The 17,184-nt window shown below is 39.2% G+C and overlaps 1 protein-coding gene across 2 annotated transcripts in view; it reads right to left on the reverse strand.

Annotated features, from left to right (window-relative positions):
- Positions 1-279: 279 nt before the first annotated feature.
- LOC135481380 (band 4.1-like protein 5) overlaps positions 280-17,184 on the reverse strand; it is a 59,961-nt gene continuing 43,056 nt past the window's right edge. The window contains exons 16-19 of one of the 2 annotated variants that reach the window (XM_064761211.1): positions 12,368-12,442; positions 10,432-10,561; positions 5,814-5,898; positions 1,935-2,092 (exon numbers count right to left, since the gene is read on the reverse strand). In XM_064761211.1, coding sequence (XP_064617281.1) covers positions 2,070-2,092; positions 5,814-5,898; positions 10,432-10,561; positions 12,368-12,442 — 313 coding nt within the window. In that variant the 3' untranslated portion in view covers positions 1,935-2,069. Of the gene's footprint in view, positions 2,093-5,813; positions 5,899-10,431; positions 10,562-12,367; positions 12,443-17,184 lie in introns of both variants that reach the window. The other variant, XM_064761210.1, reaches the window with a different exon arrangement.

Below are 17,184 nucleotides of genomic sequence, written 5' to 3' on the forward strand. Positions count from 1 at the left end.
TTTTTTAGTGGGAATACCGAACATGAAAACGGTGATTAGATCTTCTAAATCGTACTGGACATCTACCCCCTGGGAAATCTGAGGCGTTTAGAAGTTAGCAGATGTAAAATGACCAGTGTCCTCAGGATATACAGTCTGCAGCCAAGCGCACTCATAGACCAAGTGTCTACCATCAGAACCAGGATTGGCACCCCAAAGCTGCAATATTCTGGTGTTTAACTTAGTTTCTTAACAGTTTGACAAATTGATAAGCACGGATGTTTTTACATGTCATCATCCATTCCTCCAAGTGTATATCATAAATGTATACCTATTAAGCATTGAAGTTTTACTTCAAAGCAAGTGCAATTAGCACTCAAACATCCAGTCAGGCATAAGCTGCATGTGCACCCGAGGATGCTTCTCACCACAGGTATCACAGGTAAGCGTTGAATCTGCAGATACCTAGATGTATAGCATAGGCACAATATTCACTTAGCCAAGGAGTCTTTCTCTCCAAATCTTTATACCATTTTTTTCAACTGTAAGCAACTTTTTTCTGAGAGTACAGTCATTCACAGTTTTTTTTGATGTAAGGCATCTAGGGCAATCAATTTGGCTATTTTCTATTTCTTTCCTTTGCGCAGTACAGACAAATACTTGTTCCAAAAATGTAAATAGATTTGTTTGGTTTGTTAAAAATATATGCATACCACTAACCAACTGTATCCAAGTGCATGTATTATACAAAGCAACAGTTCAAAACACTCAGGAATTACAAACAGTATTTTTGTGGACAATGGATTAAGGCTTAGACTTGAACTTCATTTAAATTTATCTGAATAATAAGTGATCTACAACTAAATTTATCCCATTAAAATTCAATATCCATATTAACCGAAATTATTTAAAACATTTTAAATGTTTGTAATTTGACTTAAAAATGTTATCACACTTTAGAGGATATACATATAGATTGTTATAATACAATTAATTCATTTAAACTTGCCTTGTCCCAAAAGACTTAAAACTTCCCCAGGTACACACAACAAAATCACTGATGATGTAAATTGTCTAAAACCAGGAGTCTTATTGACATATATGTTCACAAAATCTGCCCAGGAATTCTTTGGAGTTAAAATCAGGTATGGTACAAATTTCAAAAAGTTAAAATATCTTTAATTTACACGTACAATCATTTTCCTGCTAATGCAGTTCATATCAAGGACACAATATATATGGCAACCACTGAGTTTTACAATGTCACTGAGAAACATATTCCAATAGTTAAAATATCTTTAATTTACAAAGATTATCATTTTTCTTCTACGGCATTTCATATCGTGGACAAAATTTATCAGGTAACCACTGGGATTAATGAAGTCGTTGAAAAACGAACAAACAGCATACACTTATCCTGTCTTAATATATACTTGTATTAAAAAACATTTTAATGACACACGCTCTCTGTTTAAAAACGTCAGAAATTTAAAATTGCTCAGATAAAAAGTAGTCCACAAGTGAGCATAAGGCTGGGAGATTTTGCGTAGACTATACTTTCTACAATCTCCAGTCAAAATGCAACAATTATGTACTCTAAAAACAAAGCTAGGTCCTTAAGTATGGCGCTACACTGTCCAGCACATACAGGGAACAAGTTACCAGTGTCCACATTAGCACTGCCCATGACCGGTAGCTTTCTGAGACTACACAGTGGCTTAGGGTCACAGGTAATCTTCATCCCCTCCACTGGGCAGTTGATCAACATGCGAGATTCCGTTGCAGTTTGTGAGTTTCACAGTTCATCTAATATTCACAGCCTTTGTCTAGCTGGTCAGAATTTCACTGCATTTTAAAGTTACGATGGCAACTGGGTTTACATTTCCTAGAGCTCAGTTGTCAGGGTAACGCGGCGCTGCACACCATTTTCCGTGACGCTGTTCACATGCCAGGGCGAGAGTTCAGAGCCGTTAACGGGAGCGGAAGCCGGGCCGGATTCTGACTGGCTCCTGGACACAACAACAATCTGACTCATTGTCTTTGAGGGTAGTGATTTAGCACTTGTTGTTGAGACTTTTCTGGTCACAGCTTTAGTACCTGTAAATGATGTTTCCTGTTTGAGAGACAAGAACGTTTAGTGAAAACCATGTCAATTATACCACACAAAAAACCAATACAAGACTGATAATTACTCCATGTGAAACAGATTAAAACAAACAAAAAATAAAAGGAACATCACCAGGAATGAATACGGAGAAAGACAATTTAAAACATTCAAAACCAACGGTTACATAACTCTTCGTTCACTGTATTTGTATCTCACAAACTGAATGCCATTTACACTTGCAATTAACTTGTATCCAACAATATATAACTGTTCAAAATTCTTTACCGTTATGGTTGGGGATTAAAATAATGAATGTTAAAATGTGGACTACTATCACCTTGCATACATCAGATAAGCACTACTAAACACAGTATAAGCACTACAAAACAGAAGATAAGTACTACCAAACACAGTATAAGCACTACAAAACAGAAGATAAGCACTACCAAACACAGTTTAAGCACTACTGAACAGAAGATAAGCATTACCAAACACAGTATAAGCACTACTAAACACAGAGTTATAAAATCAGTGATATATATATATATATATATATATATATATATATATATGTATGCTTTATTTACATCCTAAGCAGATAAAGCCCCTCAGATGTTCCATAAAGATGTATAATTATTCGCCTGTATATTACAATTGGAAATTCTGGTTTGAACTACAGCAGGAGGTTATATGTAACCAGTTACCATGGTAAAAGACAAAAACAATAAATTTCACTTCTTCCATTCATGCACAATTATTAAATGATGAAAACAATCATAAAAACATTGCAATATACAAAATGCCATGCAGCATGCTCACACTGTACAGTTTTACACACAAAGTAACATTAGCTAATGTAATAGCCGATTCATTGAAAGGGAAAAAAACTTTTTTTTTCATTTAGAACAGATTTTATTTAGATAATAAAGATTTATCTAAAACTTCAAATATGACAGTGCCTGCAATATGTGAAAAATACTTAGAGAATATAAATCTTGGCCTGCATGTTATTAAGTGAGGAAGGTGAAACCATTCACACAAAACTTGAATGACCGTCGTGTAAATGTTAACAACCAACACTACGACGATGACGTTTAAGTTAATAACATGGGGTTTAATTTTATGAAGAGCAAGGGAAAACAGGGGAAAACACTGTGCAGTTTGTTGAAATTATCTGGAGACACAGAGTGCAAGAAATGTAGCAGTAGAAAGCCAGAGGCATGTTTTCCCAGTCAAGGGAAGTAACTCATTTAAAACAAGAATTACTTCTGTGGAATAGATGAAGCTAGATGAAGCTAGATGAAGATGGGACGAAGCTATATGCTTATTAAATGGAATATTATCACTTAATGGACACCAACCATGTCTGTCTCTTGTCTTCTAATAATGGTAAATGGAGTAGTAATTGTCTAGTTAAACCCCTTCTCAAACAATTTATAAACTCTTTCTTTACAAAATGTTTGATGCTGTCTGATATGTTAAAGGGTGACTTTTGTTTCTGATTTAAGGCCCGAATTTCAGTTGATGAAATAACCCTCACGTTCACGTACTGGTAGGGGCCCACAAAGTTGCAGGACTAATTTCACTGTTGCCCTTAATTTTTTTTTTAATAACGGTGAGGTGAAAACAATTACATATAACATTAGCAAGCAGGAAATGCAAGACAACTCATTATATTTCTGAAGTGAGGTTGGTTATGAATTGAAGGCCTAAAATCAAGGCAGATACACAAAGTTGTACCAGGATATTGTGTTAGCAAGTGTGTTACATGTAAATACTCTCCCACCAAAGCTGACCAAATACATATACACAAACAACTAGACTTACACTTAACACACTTGAGGCCACTAATCCGTTGTTGTTGTTTGGGGTCTAATCTAGCGTTATTTTAATTTGAACAGATACGCCTGAGAACAGTCAGCTAAAGTCAGTCTGTAGACTAAACACTTTTCCAGTCTGTTACGGGAGGTTAGTTTACTGCTGCCACATGTGTTTGATAATCAGAAACTAAATGTGTATGTCTATCTAGAAATGTGCACAAAAATATAGAAGGATTAAAAGTCCATGAAAACATCATACCATTGTCAGAATTGGAATTCTTTGCTGATGCTGGTGAGATTATGTCAGTATATATGGTGATTTTGTTCGAACGACAAAGTGAAATGATGCCGTTATTCAGGTATGGCCCATGACAAAGGTAGGCATAGCGCCATCTGGGTATTATATATAAAGGAAGGATAACTCTTGTCTTATAGAGAAGGCTCTATCAGTGAGTATTGGGCTGCATCTCTCAGTTATCTTCCCTTAAACAACATCGAGATGGTGCTACGCCTATGGATTCTTGATCATGGGCAACAACTGATTGTTTCCCTTAAGTTCAACATGAAAAAAATAAACCTTCATGGAAGAAAACATCCTGAAGTGTTTATATATGTATGAATGTAGATGTGTCTATAGACTCCAAAGAATTAGTTGTGGTATTTAAGCATTCTCTCACAAGATCAGTTATATACCAACAGGTCCAACATACTCTGTAGACGTAAATTTCTCTGCATCTGTCAGCAGCCTCCAGATGGTCGTGGGTTTTCCATGGGCTCTGCCCGGTTTTCTCACAATAATGCTTTCCGCTGTTGTATACCGGTAAGTAACGTATTCTTGAGTACCGCGTAAGACACCAATCAAATAAATAAACAAATTTCTCAATCACATGGCCTGTCGTCCAGATCAGGGTTTAGGATTTGCACGAACAATAGTATTAACAGATGAGCTAAGATAACAGTTAGTGTTCAACTGGCAAGAATGGTGACAACTGTGTGTGCATATATACGCTTCAATCGCAGAAAGATGAGGTCCCAATATCTCGGACAAAATGATACCCTCAATACAATTACGGGCTGAACAGGACAAACAAAAGAAGAATAAACATTAGAGAGACAAGTGCTATTGCATACCACGTGACACTAGGTCAACAGCTAGCCCCGGTTATAACAGGAGACCAGTATAACTCACGATGCATAAAGACATGTACAGCAGCAGTCAGTATTAGGCGTTAGTTGTGCATATTAACTGGTGTGGGCCGCTAAACTTACAATGACCACCTCGGGCTGGTCAGTCGGGGAGTCTAGCGGGCAGTCAGTTGCTTCAGGCAGGCCGGCAGGCTCAGAGGGCAAGGCTTGAGCGCCCCCTGGTGGGGCAGTGGCGCCCTCTACTGGGGGGCTAGGAGGAAGAGCTGTGATGGGGGCCTTGGGAGAAGGGTAATTAGCTGGCTGAGAAGCAGGGAGTGTTGGTTCTGCAGAAAGCATGGGTGAGTCAGTGGTACTGTCAACTGTAGTAAGAGTGGGCAAATGACTGGGCTCAGGGGATGTGGTCTCTATAGGCGACAGGAAAGGATTCTTAGGTTTTGTAAGTGATACTCTTGGAGCAGGGATGGAAGCAACACCTGGCTTAAGGACAAATGGGTTACCTTTCACAGGTGGCGTGGGCGCCGGGTCTTCAGTAGAGGTCAGGAATGGGTTACGAGAGGGCACAGGGGGAGGGGATTTAGTTGCAGGAGGGGAGGATGTAGCAAAATTGATCATAATTTCGTCACTGGGGTTTGAAATGGCAGAGGGGGAGTCAGAAGAATGTGAGTCAAAGGTGAAGGCTGGGGAAGCAGGAGAAGCAAGAGGGGAGCGGTAATTTGGGGATGACAGGGAGGTTCCAGCTCTGAGAAGCGGTACATCATCACCCGCCGAGTTTGTGCGGGTCTCGTCAGGTTTGAGTTTTTGTTTCTTGCTCGCAGCAATGGCCGTCTCGGACTTAGGGTTCGAAGCCTGTATATTGAGGATAGGAAGACAAATGTGAAAAAAAAAAAATCAAATAAATAAAAGCACACATACAAACTAATCCCCCCCCCCCTCCCCGCCTATAGACAACATAGACAATGGTGAAGGCAGACATGAGATGACTAGCTTATTAGCTAGAATGCTTCTACAGTTTTAGTACACTGTTACCCTTTTTACATCTATTGTATTACCTACCAAAAACAGAAAAATGACGTGAATGAAAACAGGACAATGGGAGGTGAAACAAAAAGACAGAAGACAGACTTTACATGTGGACATGTGTAACCAGGCTGTGTCATGTAAAGGCCTTCACGTGTACATTCACAAAGACAACACAAACAAAATGGTGCACACATCTGTGTTGTGTAGTATTGATTTAGTGCCTGATTAGAAATTGATGAAAAACGATGTATGATAAAAAAACACATACATATACAGTCAGCTTATTTTCAGCAAACTTTACATACTGGTGTCTTCATGATAACACAGGTGTGTGTGCTACACACCCTACAAGTTCATCGTAAATGCCCTGTTTGAGTCTCCAACCACATCAAAATTCAATGTACTATAAACTGTGTTTTACCTACAATTCTCTACCTGCAATTCTCCAAAACCTCGTAAAAAAATTCCAATCAGCAAACTGATCAGATGTTGGCACTTTTTACTCCCACTTTGTTACATTAAGTTTCTTAACGTGCCAATAAACACTGCCAATTTATGTAATACTTGTGCAACATTTTAACTTGTGACCAACAATCTTTTAGGAAAATGTGGTATTAATGACACACAGTAAACTCTGATTCTGTGCAAGGTTTTTACTGTAGTATTTCAACACTGCAAACAGCACGCTACTGTTACAACAAGCAATATGTCATTGTGATTTGAGAGAGCTGAATGCATCAAGCTATCATTTCGCACAAAACAGAAATGTATTCGCAGAAGAAAAAAAAAAGCTGTGAGGTTAAGACACAACTCAACACTCCTGTGGTGTTAAGCACACTAATTCTGTGATACACACTGCGAATCAGAACTTACATTTCCTTAATAGTCACTGCATTTAGATAAACACAGAGAAATGTACATGGAAGAGAATTTCTGTACTGCTACGTCTGAATGGTAATTTAGAAAAACAAGGAGAATGGTACATGGAAGAGAATTTCTGTACTGCTACGTCTGAATGGTAATTTAGAAAAACAAGGAGAATGGTACATGGAAGAGAACTTCTGTACTGCTATGTCTGAATGGTAATTTAGAAAAACAAGGAGAATGGTACATGGAAGAGAACTTCTGTACTGCTATGTCTGAATGGTAATTTAGAAAAACAAGGAGAATGGTACATGGAAGAGAACTTCTGTACTGCTATGTCTGAATGATAATTTAGATAAACACAGAGAAAAGTAGGAGAATTTCTGTACTGCTATGTCTGAATGGTAATTTAGATAAACACGGAGAAAAGTAGGAGAATTTCTGTACTGCTATGTCTGAATGATAATTTAGATAAACACGGAGAAAAGTAGGAGAATTTCTGTACTGCTATGTCTGAATGGTAATTTAGATAGACACGGAGAAAAGTAGGAGAATTTCTGTACTGCTATGTCTGAATGGTAATTTAGATAAACACGGAGAAAAGTAGGAGAATTTCTGTACTGCTATGTTTGAATGGTAATTTAGATAAACACGGAGAAAAGTAGGAGAATTTCTGTACTGCTATGTTTGAATGGTAATTTAGATAAACACGGAGAAAAGTAGGAGAATTTCTGTACTGCTATGTCTGAATGGTAATTTAGATAGACACGGAGAAAAGTAGGAGAATTTCTGTACTGCTATGTCTGAATGGTAATTTAGATAAACACGGAGAAAAGTAGGAGAATTTCTGTACTGCTATGTCTGAATGGTAATTTAGACAAACACGGAGAAAAGTAGGAGAATTTCTGTACTGCTATGTCTGAATGGTAATTTAGAAAAACAAGGAGAAAAGTAGGAGAATTTCTGTACTGCTATGTCTGAATGGTAATTTAGATAGACACGGAGAAAAGTAGGAGAATTTCTGTACTGCTATGTCTGAATGGTAATTTAGATAAACACGGAGAAAAGTAGGAGAATTTCTGTACTGCTATGTCTGAATGGTAATTTAGACAAACACGGAGAAAAGTAGGAGAATTTCTGTACTGCTATGTCTGAATGGTAATTTAGATAAACACGGAGAAAAGTAGGAGAGTTTCTGTACTGCTATGTCTGAATGGTAATTTAGATAAACACAGAGAAAAGTAGGAGAATTTCTGTACTGCTATGTCTGAATGATAATGTAGACAAACACGGAGAAAAGTAGGAGAATTTCTGTACTGCTATGTCTGAATGGTAATTTAGATAAACACGGAGAAAAGTAGGAGAGTTTCTGTACTGCTATGTCTGAATGATAATGTAGACAAACACGGAGAAAAGTAGGAGAGTTTCTGTACTGCTATGTCTGAATGGTAATTTAGACAAACACGGAGAAAAGTAGGAGAATTTCTGTACTATGTCTGAATGATAATGTAGACAAACACAGAGAAAAGTAGGAGAATTTCTGTACTGCTATGTCTGAATGGTAATTTAGATAAACACGGAGAAAAGTAGGAGAATTTCTGTGCATCTGAATGATAATGTAGAATAGTGTTTTGAGGAATATTCCGTAAGACTTACAGACATGCAGAGTGGCACAAAAAAGTCCACACTTTAACAATGTATGACAGATTATAGCCTATGACTAATAAAGATGTATGGCGACGACCCAATGAAATGTTTCATGTATATTGAAAGATTATAGCCTGTGTGTCTGACTTTATACATTAAAGGCTCCAAGTTATTGACAAAATACTGACAAATTTCTGGAAGATAGATGTTCAGTGTTTCATCTACATGTACATTTTTGTATTTTAAATTAAGGTTAAAATCTAAAAAGCTTGAATAAAATATATATGATTTACATCTACACTTGGACAATCTAAGTCATAAAGCACCAAAAGACTACTAAAATCACAACACCACTGAAAACACCACAACACCACCATAAGGGCTGCACCACAAAATCCACCATACGACACCACATTGCGTACGTCTACAAGAACTTCAGTCATTTGAAAGGCCAGGTAAAATCAAGTAAGTATAACTCCTGTTTCCTAAAGTTTAGTCTAACAAGGACAGATCGCTCGACCTTGACAACTCCATGTTCCCATAGAAAATATATTTTATATCACAGGATCTCAAAAAAGGTTTTAAATCCGATAACTTTACATTGTTACAGACCCCTTCCCTGACTCAGTTGTCTACAGAGCAAAACTCTACAGAGGATCTCTAAGCAATGAGATTGTGTGACTGCGACTTTGCCTCAAAAAATAGTGGGATGAGGTGATATACCCACCGTAAAAAGTAAAACATATCGACTTCAACATATCGACAAGAAAACTCAGTTTAATCTGGCCTTTCAAACAACACAATGTAACACATATAAAAGCAGGGTCAATTAAAATTCAATCCAAACTGAAGTAAGGAAAGTTTAAAGAGTTCCTCAATTTGCCATATAAAGGAATTTTAAAATTGAAAAGGCTGTGTTCATAAAACTTCTTTTTCGACGACAGCTAGATAAAGCATAACATATAAATTTATCCCAAAGGCAAATATAGTTAGATATTTGAAAAACATGTTCAATAATATTTTTACTCCACAAACAGTCCAGAATTAGGAAAACAACTACAGAGAGCTTCTTCGAGAGTAACATCAGAATAATGGATCCGAAATTAAAGTTTAGAAACCAATGAGAGCAAAAGAAGCATAATTTACTAATCATTACAACACTCAACCTCTACTACCACAGCTACAAAATGCTAAATTAAATGAGATAATGGCCAGCTCCATGTCTTCACCCAACTCTTGACCATCTGACGCATAACTGTCTCAATAAATCCCATCCACAGTTTTTACATGCCCAGTGACTGTTCACATAACAACTGTTTTCTCAGTGCCACATGGCTGTTTTTATTCAAACACCCACTGGTCTCTCTTACAGGTGACTTTTGAGTTAGCAAGCAACATTGGTCTGCCTTCACAGGTCACAGGATTGTTTTTACATAAAAGTAGTCATCTTCACAGGTCACATGAATTCCACTACAGGTCACATGAATTCCACTGCAGGTCACATGAATTCCACTGCAGGTCACATGAATTCCACTGCAGGTCACATGAATTCCACTGCAGGTCACATGAATTCCAGTGCAGGTCACATGAATTCCACTGCAGGTAACATGAATTCCAGTGCAGGTCACATGAATTCTTCTGCAGGTCAACTGACTATACCCATGGACTTTCCACAAGCTCACAAAGCATTTGGGAGCTGTGCCAGTGGTTTAATGACGAACAAAATATATGCTTTCTGTTTTTAGGAACTTACAGCTGAGCTGCCATGTTCAGATGAGCAGGTGTTGGATTCAAGCATTAGTTGGCTGATCACATGACGCCACATGTCGTACCACGAGTCAAGCTTACCTGCGGAACACCCGCAAACTTGGACGAGGCTGAGGGTGCGTCCCCTGCTGATCCTATCCTCCGTGAGTTTGTGCCCGCAGTCTGGGTGTCACTGGAGGGTGCTCCCCTGTGGAGGTTATTTGCATTGTGCCTAAAAGGATGAACGAGAAGACAACAACATTATTTACAGTCTGTGCAAGTATTACTAATAACCCATCAACAGTTTGGTACGTAGAAGCTTGAGCTTGCAGACAGGGACCTTCTCCACGTAAAGTAGCTCTGGCTTATGTTAATCTATGTAGTCTTCTGTTCCTTCCAGCCTATGACAGTATATTAAATGTACAAGCATGCATGGATGCTTTGTATTTCATGTCGTGTTTAACAATTTTAATGCCCAGACCGTTACATGTCTAATGTAGTATACCTGTATGACAAGACAGCTATGGTCAGTTTGACCCGATTCACCTTTATGTACAAAAAGGTAGCCCACTGATGCATGTGTACAGTGTATGTCAATATTTTGAGTCACACTCTCACAGTTACTGTACCTAAACCAAAGCATGACGGACAGACAGAAACACCAAAATTATTTTACTTTGGTTGTCTTTTATAGAAGCATGGGACCTTAATAAGCATAATGATGCAGACAGTGATGTGATGACTTAAGCAGGCAAACCGCACTTTAAGAGGTTTTTAAGCCTTTAGTAAAGTTGACAAAGTAGGTAACTTATTTATTTACTTGATTGGTGTAGAATATTTGACTTATACATATACAACAACAGTCAGCATTATGGAGGGAGGAGCCAGACTTGGAAACCAACAAGCATGCACAGCTTGCTGGTAGCTAAACTACAGCCCTTTATTACCATACTACATGGACACTACAGCCAAACCACAGGAAGGCCACTGGCCCAATGGCAGGCTACTTGCACACTACTGCCAAGTCCCAGGATGTGGATATGAGCCAAACCACGAGGAAGCCAGTGGCAGGCTACTTTCACACTACTGTCATGTTCCAGAATGTGGGTATGAGCCAAACCACAGGGAGGCCAATGGCAGGCTACTTGCACACTACTGCCAAGTCCCAGGATGTGGATATGAGCCAAACCACAGGGAGGCCAGTGGCAGGCTACTTTCACACTACTGCCATGTCCCAGAATGTGGGTATGAGCCAAACCACAGGGAGGCCAATGGCAGGCTACTTGCACACTACTGCCATGTTCCAGAATGTGGGTATGAGCCAAACCACAGAGAGGCCAATAGCAGCCTACTTGCACACTACTGTCATGTCCCAGAATGTGGGTATGAGCCAAACCACAGGAAGGCCAATGGCAGGCTACTTGCACACTACTGCCAAGTCCCAGGATGTGGATATGAGCCAAACCACAAGGAAGCCAATGGCAGGCTACTTTCACACTACTGTCATGTCCCAGAATGTGGGTATGAGCCAAACCACAGGGAGGCCAATGGCAGGCTACTTTCACACTACTGCCATGTCCCAGAATGTGGGTATGAGCCAAACCACAGGGAGGCCAATGGCAGGCTACTTGCACACTACTGCCATGTCCAAGAATGTGGATATGAGCCAAACCACAGGGAGGCCAATGGCAGGCTACTTGCACACTACTGCCATGTCCCAGAATGTGGGTATGAGCCAAACCATCCACGTAACTTTCAACTTAAATACCATTCAGGCACACAACAGGGAAACCAGTCAGAAAATTTTAAAACTTTGTTGTACTTGTTGAACCATATCTATCAGGTGTTTACTAAATAAAAACAAACTTATTCCTGTTACTCCCATTCTCATTTAATTCACGAATGCTTCACAGCTGCAAATGTGAATCACTCTGTACAAAAACAACTTCAACCATTTATCTACATACAAGTTTGCTTCTGATTTAACAGTACTTTCGTCTCTAATTCAAATCTTTTGGCATGAAAAGATAAGTCTTACCCGTTGACAATGAGCTGAGAGTTGTTAGGAGTGGACTTGAGGAGCTGTGCCTTATCACTGACACTGGAGCGCTGACTGAAAGAAGGAGAGGGGACAGATTAGATATCAGGGGGATTAAAACACATCGCATTTGTCACATTCCCAGAAGGCTTATTTAACAAGAGATGTCAACACGGATCAAAATTATAAAATTTTAAGAGACAATACAGACTGTATAAAATATATTTTATTTATTTCTTCATTTGTTTGTTGTTTTAAGCCATACCCTGGAATTTTTCACTTATGTTACTGCTATCAGTTTTATGGGTGGTGGATATCACGCCAGATACTTAATGGGGTAAACCACCGACCTTTGGGCAGTTACTGACAATCTTTCCCTCATGTGACTTCAAAGATAACCACTTATGACATTAGTGGAAGGCAAGTGGTCATCTAAGGACAGATTTTACAAACCACCACGCAAGTGACAAGTGTTGTGTCCAAGGCCCCATGAAGAGAGAGAGAGAGAGAGAGAATGGGCGAACCTACAAATTCCCTGTCCAAGGCCAGGGTTGAACTCCTCTCAGATTATACGGTACCACACATTTTTAAGCCACAAATTTTACTCCATTCTGATTGATTCATCCGTCTTACAGCTTCACTTACTAGCCTTTTATGAGGCTGAATTAATTTCCTATCAGAAACACATAAGTGTTGGCCAACAAAATATGACTTTAAGGCATTCATATGCTTCTGAAAGTCCACTTTTTCAAACCAAACAATACTTAAAGCTATTTCACTGAATAGGAATGTTGACAGCTATGCTTTCTGAGTGGAGACCAAAGAACACATACTGAACAAACCCATCAGCATAGTGAACGAAGAACCAAGCTAGAAGTGTTTGTTCTGTTAACGGCTCAGCTACATGTACATGTCAACCGTGTAATCTTTTGGCAACCGTTCTGTCCAACTTGCCTCATCACAAAAATTTTTTCTTGACTTCATAAAGTGAAGGACAATAGCTGGTTTAGACAAACTGACATTCCGCAACCTTCTCGTATGTTTTACTCCAGTTTCAGGCTTCTTTTGAGTTCACTCTTTACTTTGCACTCATAAAACTGTTTTCTGCATGTCGTTAGTGATATGGTTGATGGTATCAGCAGGGACATGGTGAATACGGCAAGATGTTAAAGCGTTTACAATACATGTACATGTGCCACTCCTTTAAACACTGTTTAATTCACATCTAATACACTAAAGCTAATGTTGTATTGAGTCTAAATACTGCTCCTTGGCACTGCTTTGAGACCTTTCTCAAACAAATGTTCACCAAACCTAATATTAGAGCAATCTATGACTGATACATTGACCGATTCCTAAAATTAATATCCATTTTAGAGCACACCATCTGATACAATTACCCAAATTAAATTCCTCTAATTTATGGGACAGATATTAGTAGTGTTGAAAGCAAAAAATTACATTTCTTTACCAGCCCTTTGGAAAAGTAAAGATACGAATATGTTGTTCATTAGCTGGTCTAACCATGTGAGAAAAAAGAAACCCAAATATTGCTACAATTACATATACATTGGTCAAAATGAGAAGACCACGTGTCCCCCAAATTAGAGGAAATGGGGTAGTCCTAATAAAGCCACATGGATGTAAATACAAGAACTAAACGATTCACATGTACCAGACAGAGATTGTTTCTCTAAAACATGACAGGTCAATTGTAGGAACGGGAATGTTTTCTTCAACTTTCACTAAATGTTAATAAAACACACAATGAGACCAGTTACTTTATTTGGTGTCTAATCAGTTGATTTGCCACATCAGCTGAATTGTACAAATATTATTCACCACTGTTTTTGATCATATACATGTATTGGTTACAGCCTTTACAAGGTTAAATAAATTATAAAAAAAAAATTATTAGAGGGCTATAAAATGCTGTGGTTTTGTTTTTGTGTAATGTTGCAACCTTTCAATACAATTTCTTTCTAAGACTGGAGTAGACTTTAAGAGAGAATAACAATTGTCAAGCTCTTACGTACATGTCACCTTAAACTCGTAACACACACCTGTAAAATTCTTGAATGACACTTGATTTTTTTTATTCCTTGACAGGTAAATGAAAGCTGCTGCATTTTTAGCATTTGTGCCTTACTTTTCGGCGTATTTTTTGGGTACATCAGCACTGAAGTCAGAAAGGCATCTATGTATTCAAGACTGCAATACAGTGTACAAATTTCAAGTTTGGCTTCATGGACAAAACTGGTTTTAAGCCAGTAATAACGTCCTTGCATGTTTGCCAGGAATTTATTCAAGCATATTGTCATGGCATTATTCTGTGTTCACTGAAAAAATATACTTTTTCTGAAGCCCTGAAACTGAACAATCCAACCAATGTAGTTTTGTCTCCAAAATGTAAAAATGTGAATAAACTGTGGTGAAAGCTGATCTTTCAAAAAAGGCTGAGAACCTAGGGTATATGAAAGAAATAGTGGGGAAACATTACACTTGGCTTAATTTATCCTTAAGAATACAAATAAGAAGAGATTATAGATGAACACTTTCTACTCGGTTCTGCAGTGCTAACCTTAAAGCTCTTCCCAGAACAAGGACTGCTTGCAAAAAGGGATCGCAGGCCCAAAAATCACTACGATCTTGATCGTAGCCACAGCCTATAATCAAGACCCTCTTGCATGTAGGGATCGTAAGCTACGATATTTGGAACTTACAATCAGAAATTACAATCGGGTCAACCCTGTTGTACACATTTACATTCAACCCAAAATTAATGTTAAGTACAAAAACTTGTCTAACAGAGAGACTGTTAGTCAGAGTTTTTCGACTCAGTTTAGAAAGATAAGTAATGTAACTGTCTGAAAAAGATTTTACGAGCATTTTTTCATATGTTGTTGTTGTTGCTAGCTCCTGAATCATTATGACGTAGAACACTTTTGAAAACAAAGGCAAGAAAAACTTATTGACCAGTACATTGTCCATTTACACAATCCACCTTTGCCAAAGAGTCGAATTTGGCATACGATCACGGTTGCAACTTCAAAAAATTACGATCACCTTACAACTCCTGTGTGCAAGCAGTGTAACTTATTACAATCAACTGTAAACTCCACTGTAGGATCTAGAATCAATTGCAGCTACCAGCGGGCCCTGAGGGGCAGTTTACAGACAGGTGATAAATCTTCATTCACCTAACACTTGCAATGATACACCATTTTCATTCAACAGTTCCTTATGAAATAAACAAAACTTCCTACTCTATAAAGACTCCTCTAAAAAGGATGCCAAAACTGCAGTCTGTTTTTTTTTAGTATGTTTCAAAATTTTAACAGGAGAACACTTTTCAAAATTCTAACATAAACCACCTTCTTTTATTACCATTATTATTATGATTATATTTTCACGGCCCATCACCCAACCCGAAGGTGAAAAATGATAAAATTCCCAACATGGTGGATGTTAGTTTGGTCTGCCCAATTCAAAAGTTTAAATGGCTGAATTACTGTTAAAAGATGGTTTACCGATGCCGACTTTGACATGTTTATGTTTTGTTCGTATCAGGGAATCTGTGGATAGCAAAAATTAATGTAGGGTTCGAGCCTGTTTTTTTTAGTGAAATTGCCCAATGTTTTTTTAGTGAAATTGTCCAAGGTTTGCTTTACTTCACTATTAGTGTGACCTGTTGAGGTATGACGGACCCTCCACTGGGCTGTGTCGGAGACCTGCTGAGGCGTGACAAACCCTCTACTGGGCTGTGTCAGAGACCTGCTGAGGTGTGACAAATCCTCTACTGGGCTGTGTCGGAGACCTGCTGAGGCGTGACAAACCCTCTACTGGGCTGTGTCAGAGACCTGCTGAGGTGTGAAAAACCCTATACTGGGCTGTGTCAGAGACATGCTGAGGTGTGACAAACCCTCTACTGGGCTGTGTCAGAGACCTGCTGAGGTGTGACAAACCCTCTACTGGGCTGTGTCAGAGACCTGCTGAGGCGTGACAAACCCTCCACCTGGCTGTGTTGGAGACCTGCTGAGGCGTGACAAACCCTCTCCTGGGCTGTGTCAAGAGACCTGCTGAGGTGTGACAAACCCTCTACTGGGCTGTGTCAGAGACCTGCTGAGGCATGACAAACCCTCTACTGGGCTGTGTCAGAGACCTGCTGAGGTGTGACAAACCCTCTACTGGGCTGTGTCAGAGACCTGCTGAGGCGTCACAAACCCTCCACCTGGCTGTGTTGGAGACCTGCTGAGGCGTGACAAACCCTCTCCTGGGCTGTGTCAGAGACCTGCTGAGGCGTGACAAACCCTCTACTGGGCTGTGTCAGAGACCTGCTGAGGTGTGACAAACCCTCTACTGGGCTGTGTCAGAGACCTGCTGAGGTGTGACAAACCCTCTACTGGGCTGTGTCAGAGACCTGCTGAGGTGTGAAAAACCCTCTACTGGGCTGTGTTGGAGACCTGATGAGGTGTGACAAACCCTCTACTGGGCTGTGTCAGAGACCTGCTGAGGTGTGACAAACCCTCTACTTGGCAATGTCAGAGACCTGCTGAGGTGCGTAGGATTATCGTTACAGGTGTGACTATAGTTCCGTCTACTGACTAATCCTAGCTAGTTTGCAAGCGGAGGTATAATCCCCGTGTATTCTGCTATGCGAACACAAAGCCGTGAAAAGCAAAAAGTTTACTGTTCAATATGTAACCTACCTCAGCGAAACAAAATCAGTTCATCCACTTGATTAAGCAGTTTAAGGCAGTAAATATGCCATCGAAGTCATCGACTGGTATAGATGGTCGGCGCACTAAATTTGATAC

Source organism: Liolophura sinensis, unplaced genomic scaffold (genome assembly GCF_032854445.1).
Source record: "Liolophura sinensis isolate JHLJ2023 unplaced genomic scaffold, CUHK_Ljap_v2 scaffold_33, whole genome shotgun sequence".
Taxonomy (NCBI): domain Eukaryota; kingdom Metazoa; phylum Mollusca; class Polyplacophora; order Chitonida; family Chitonidae; genus Liolophura; species Liolophura sinensis.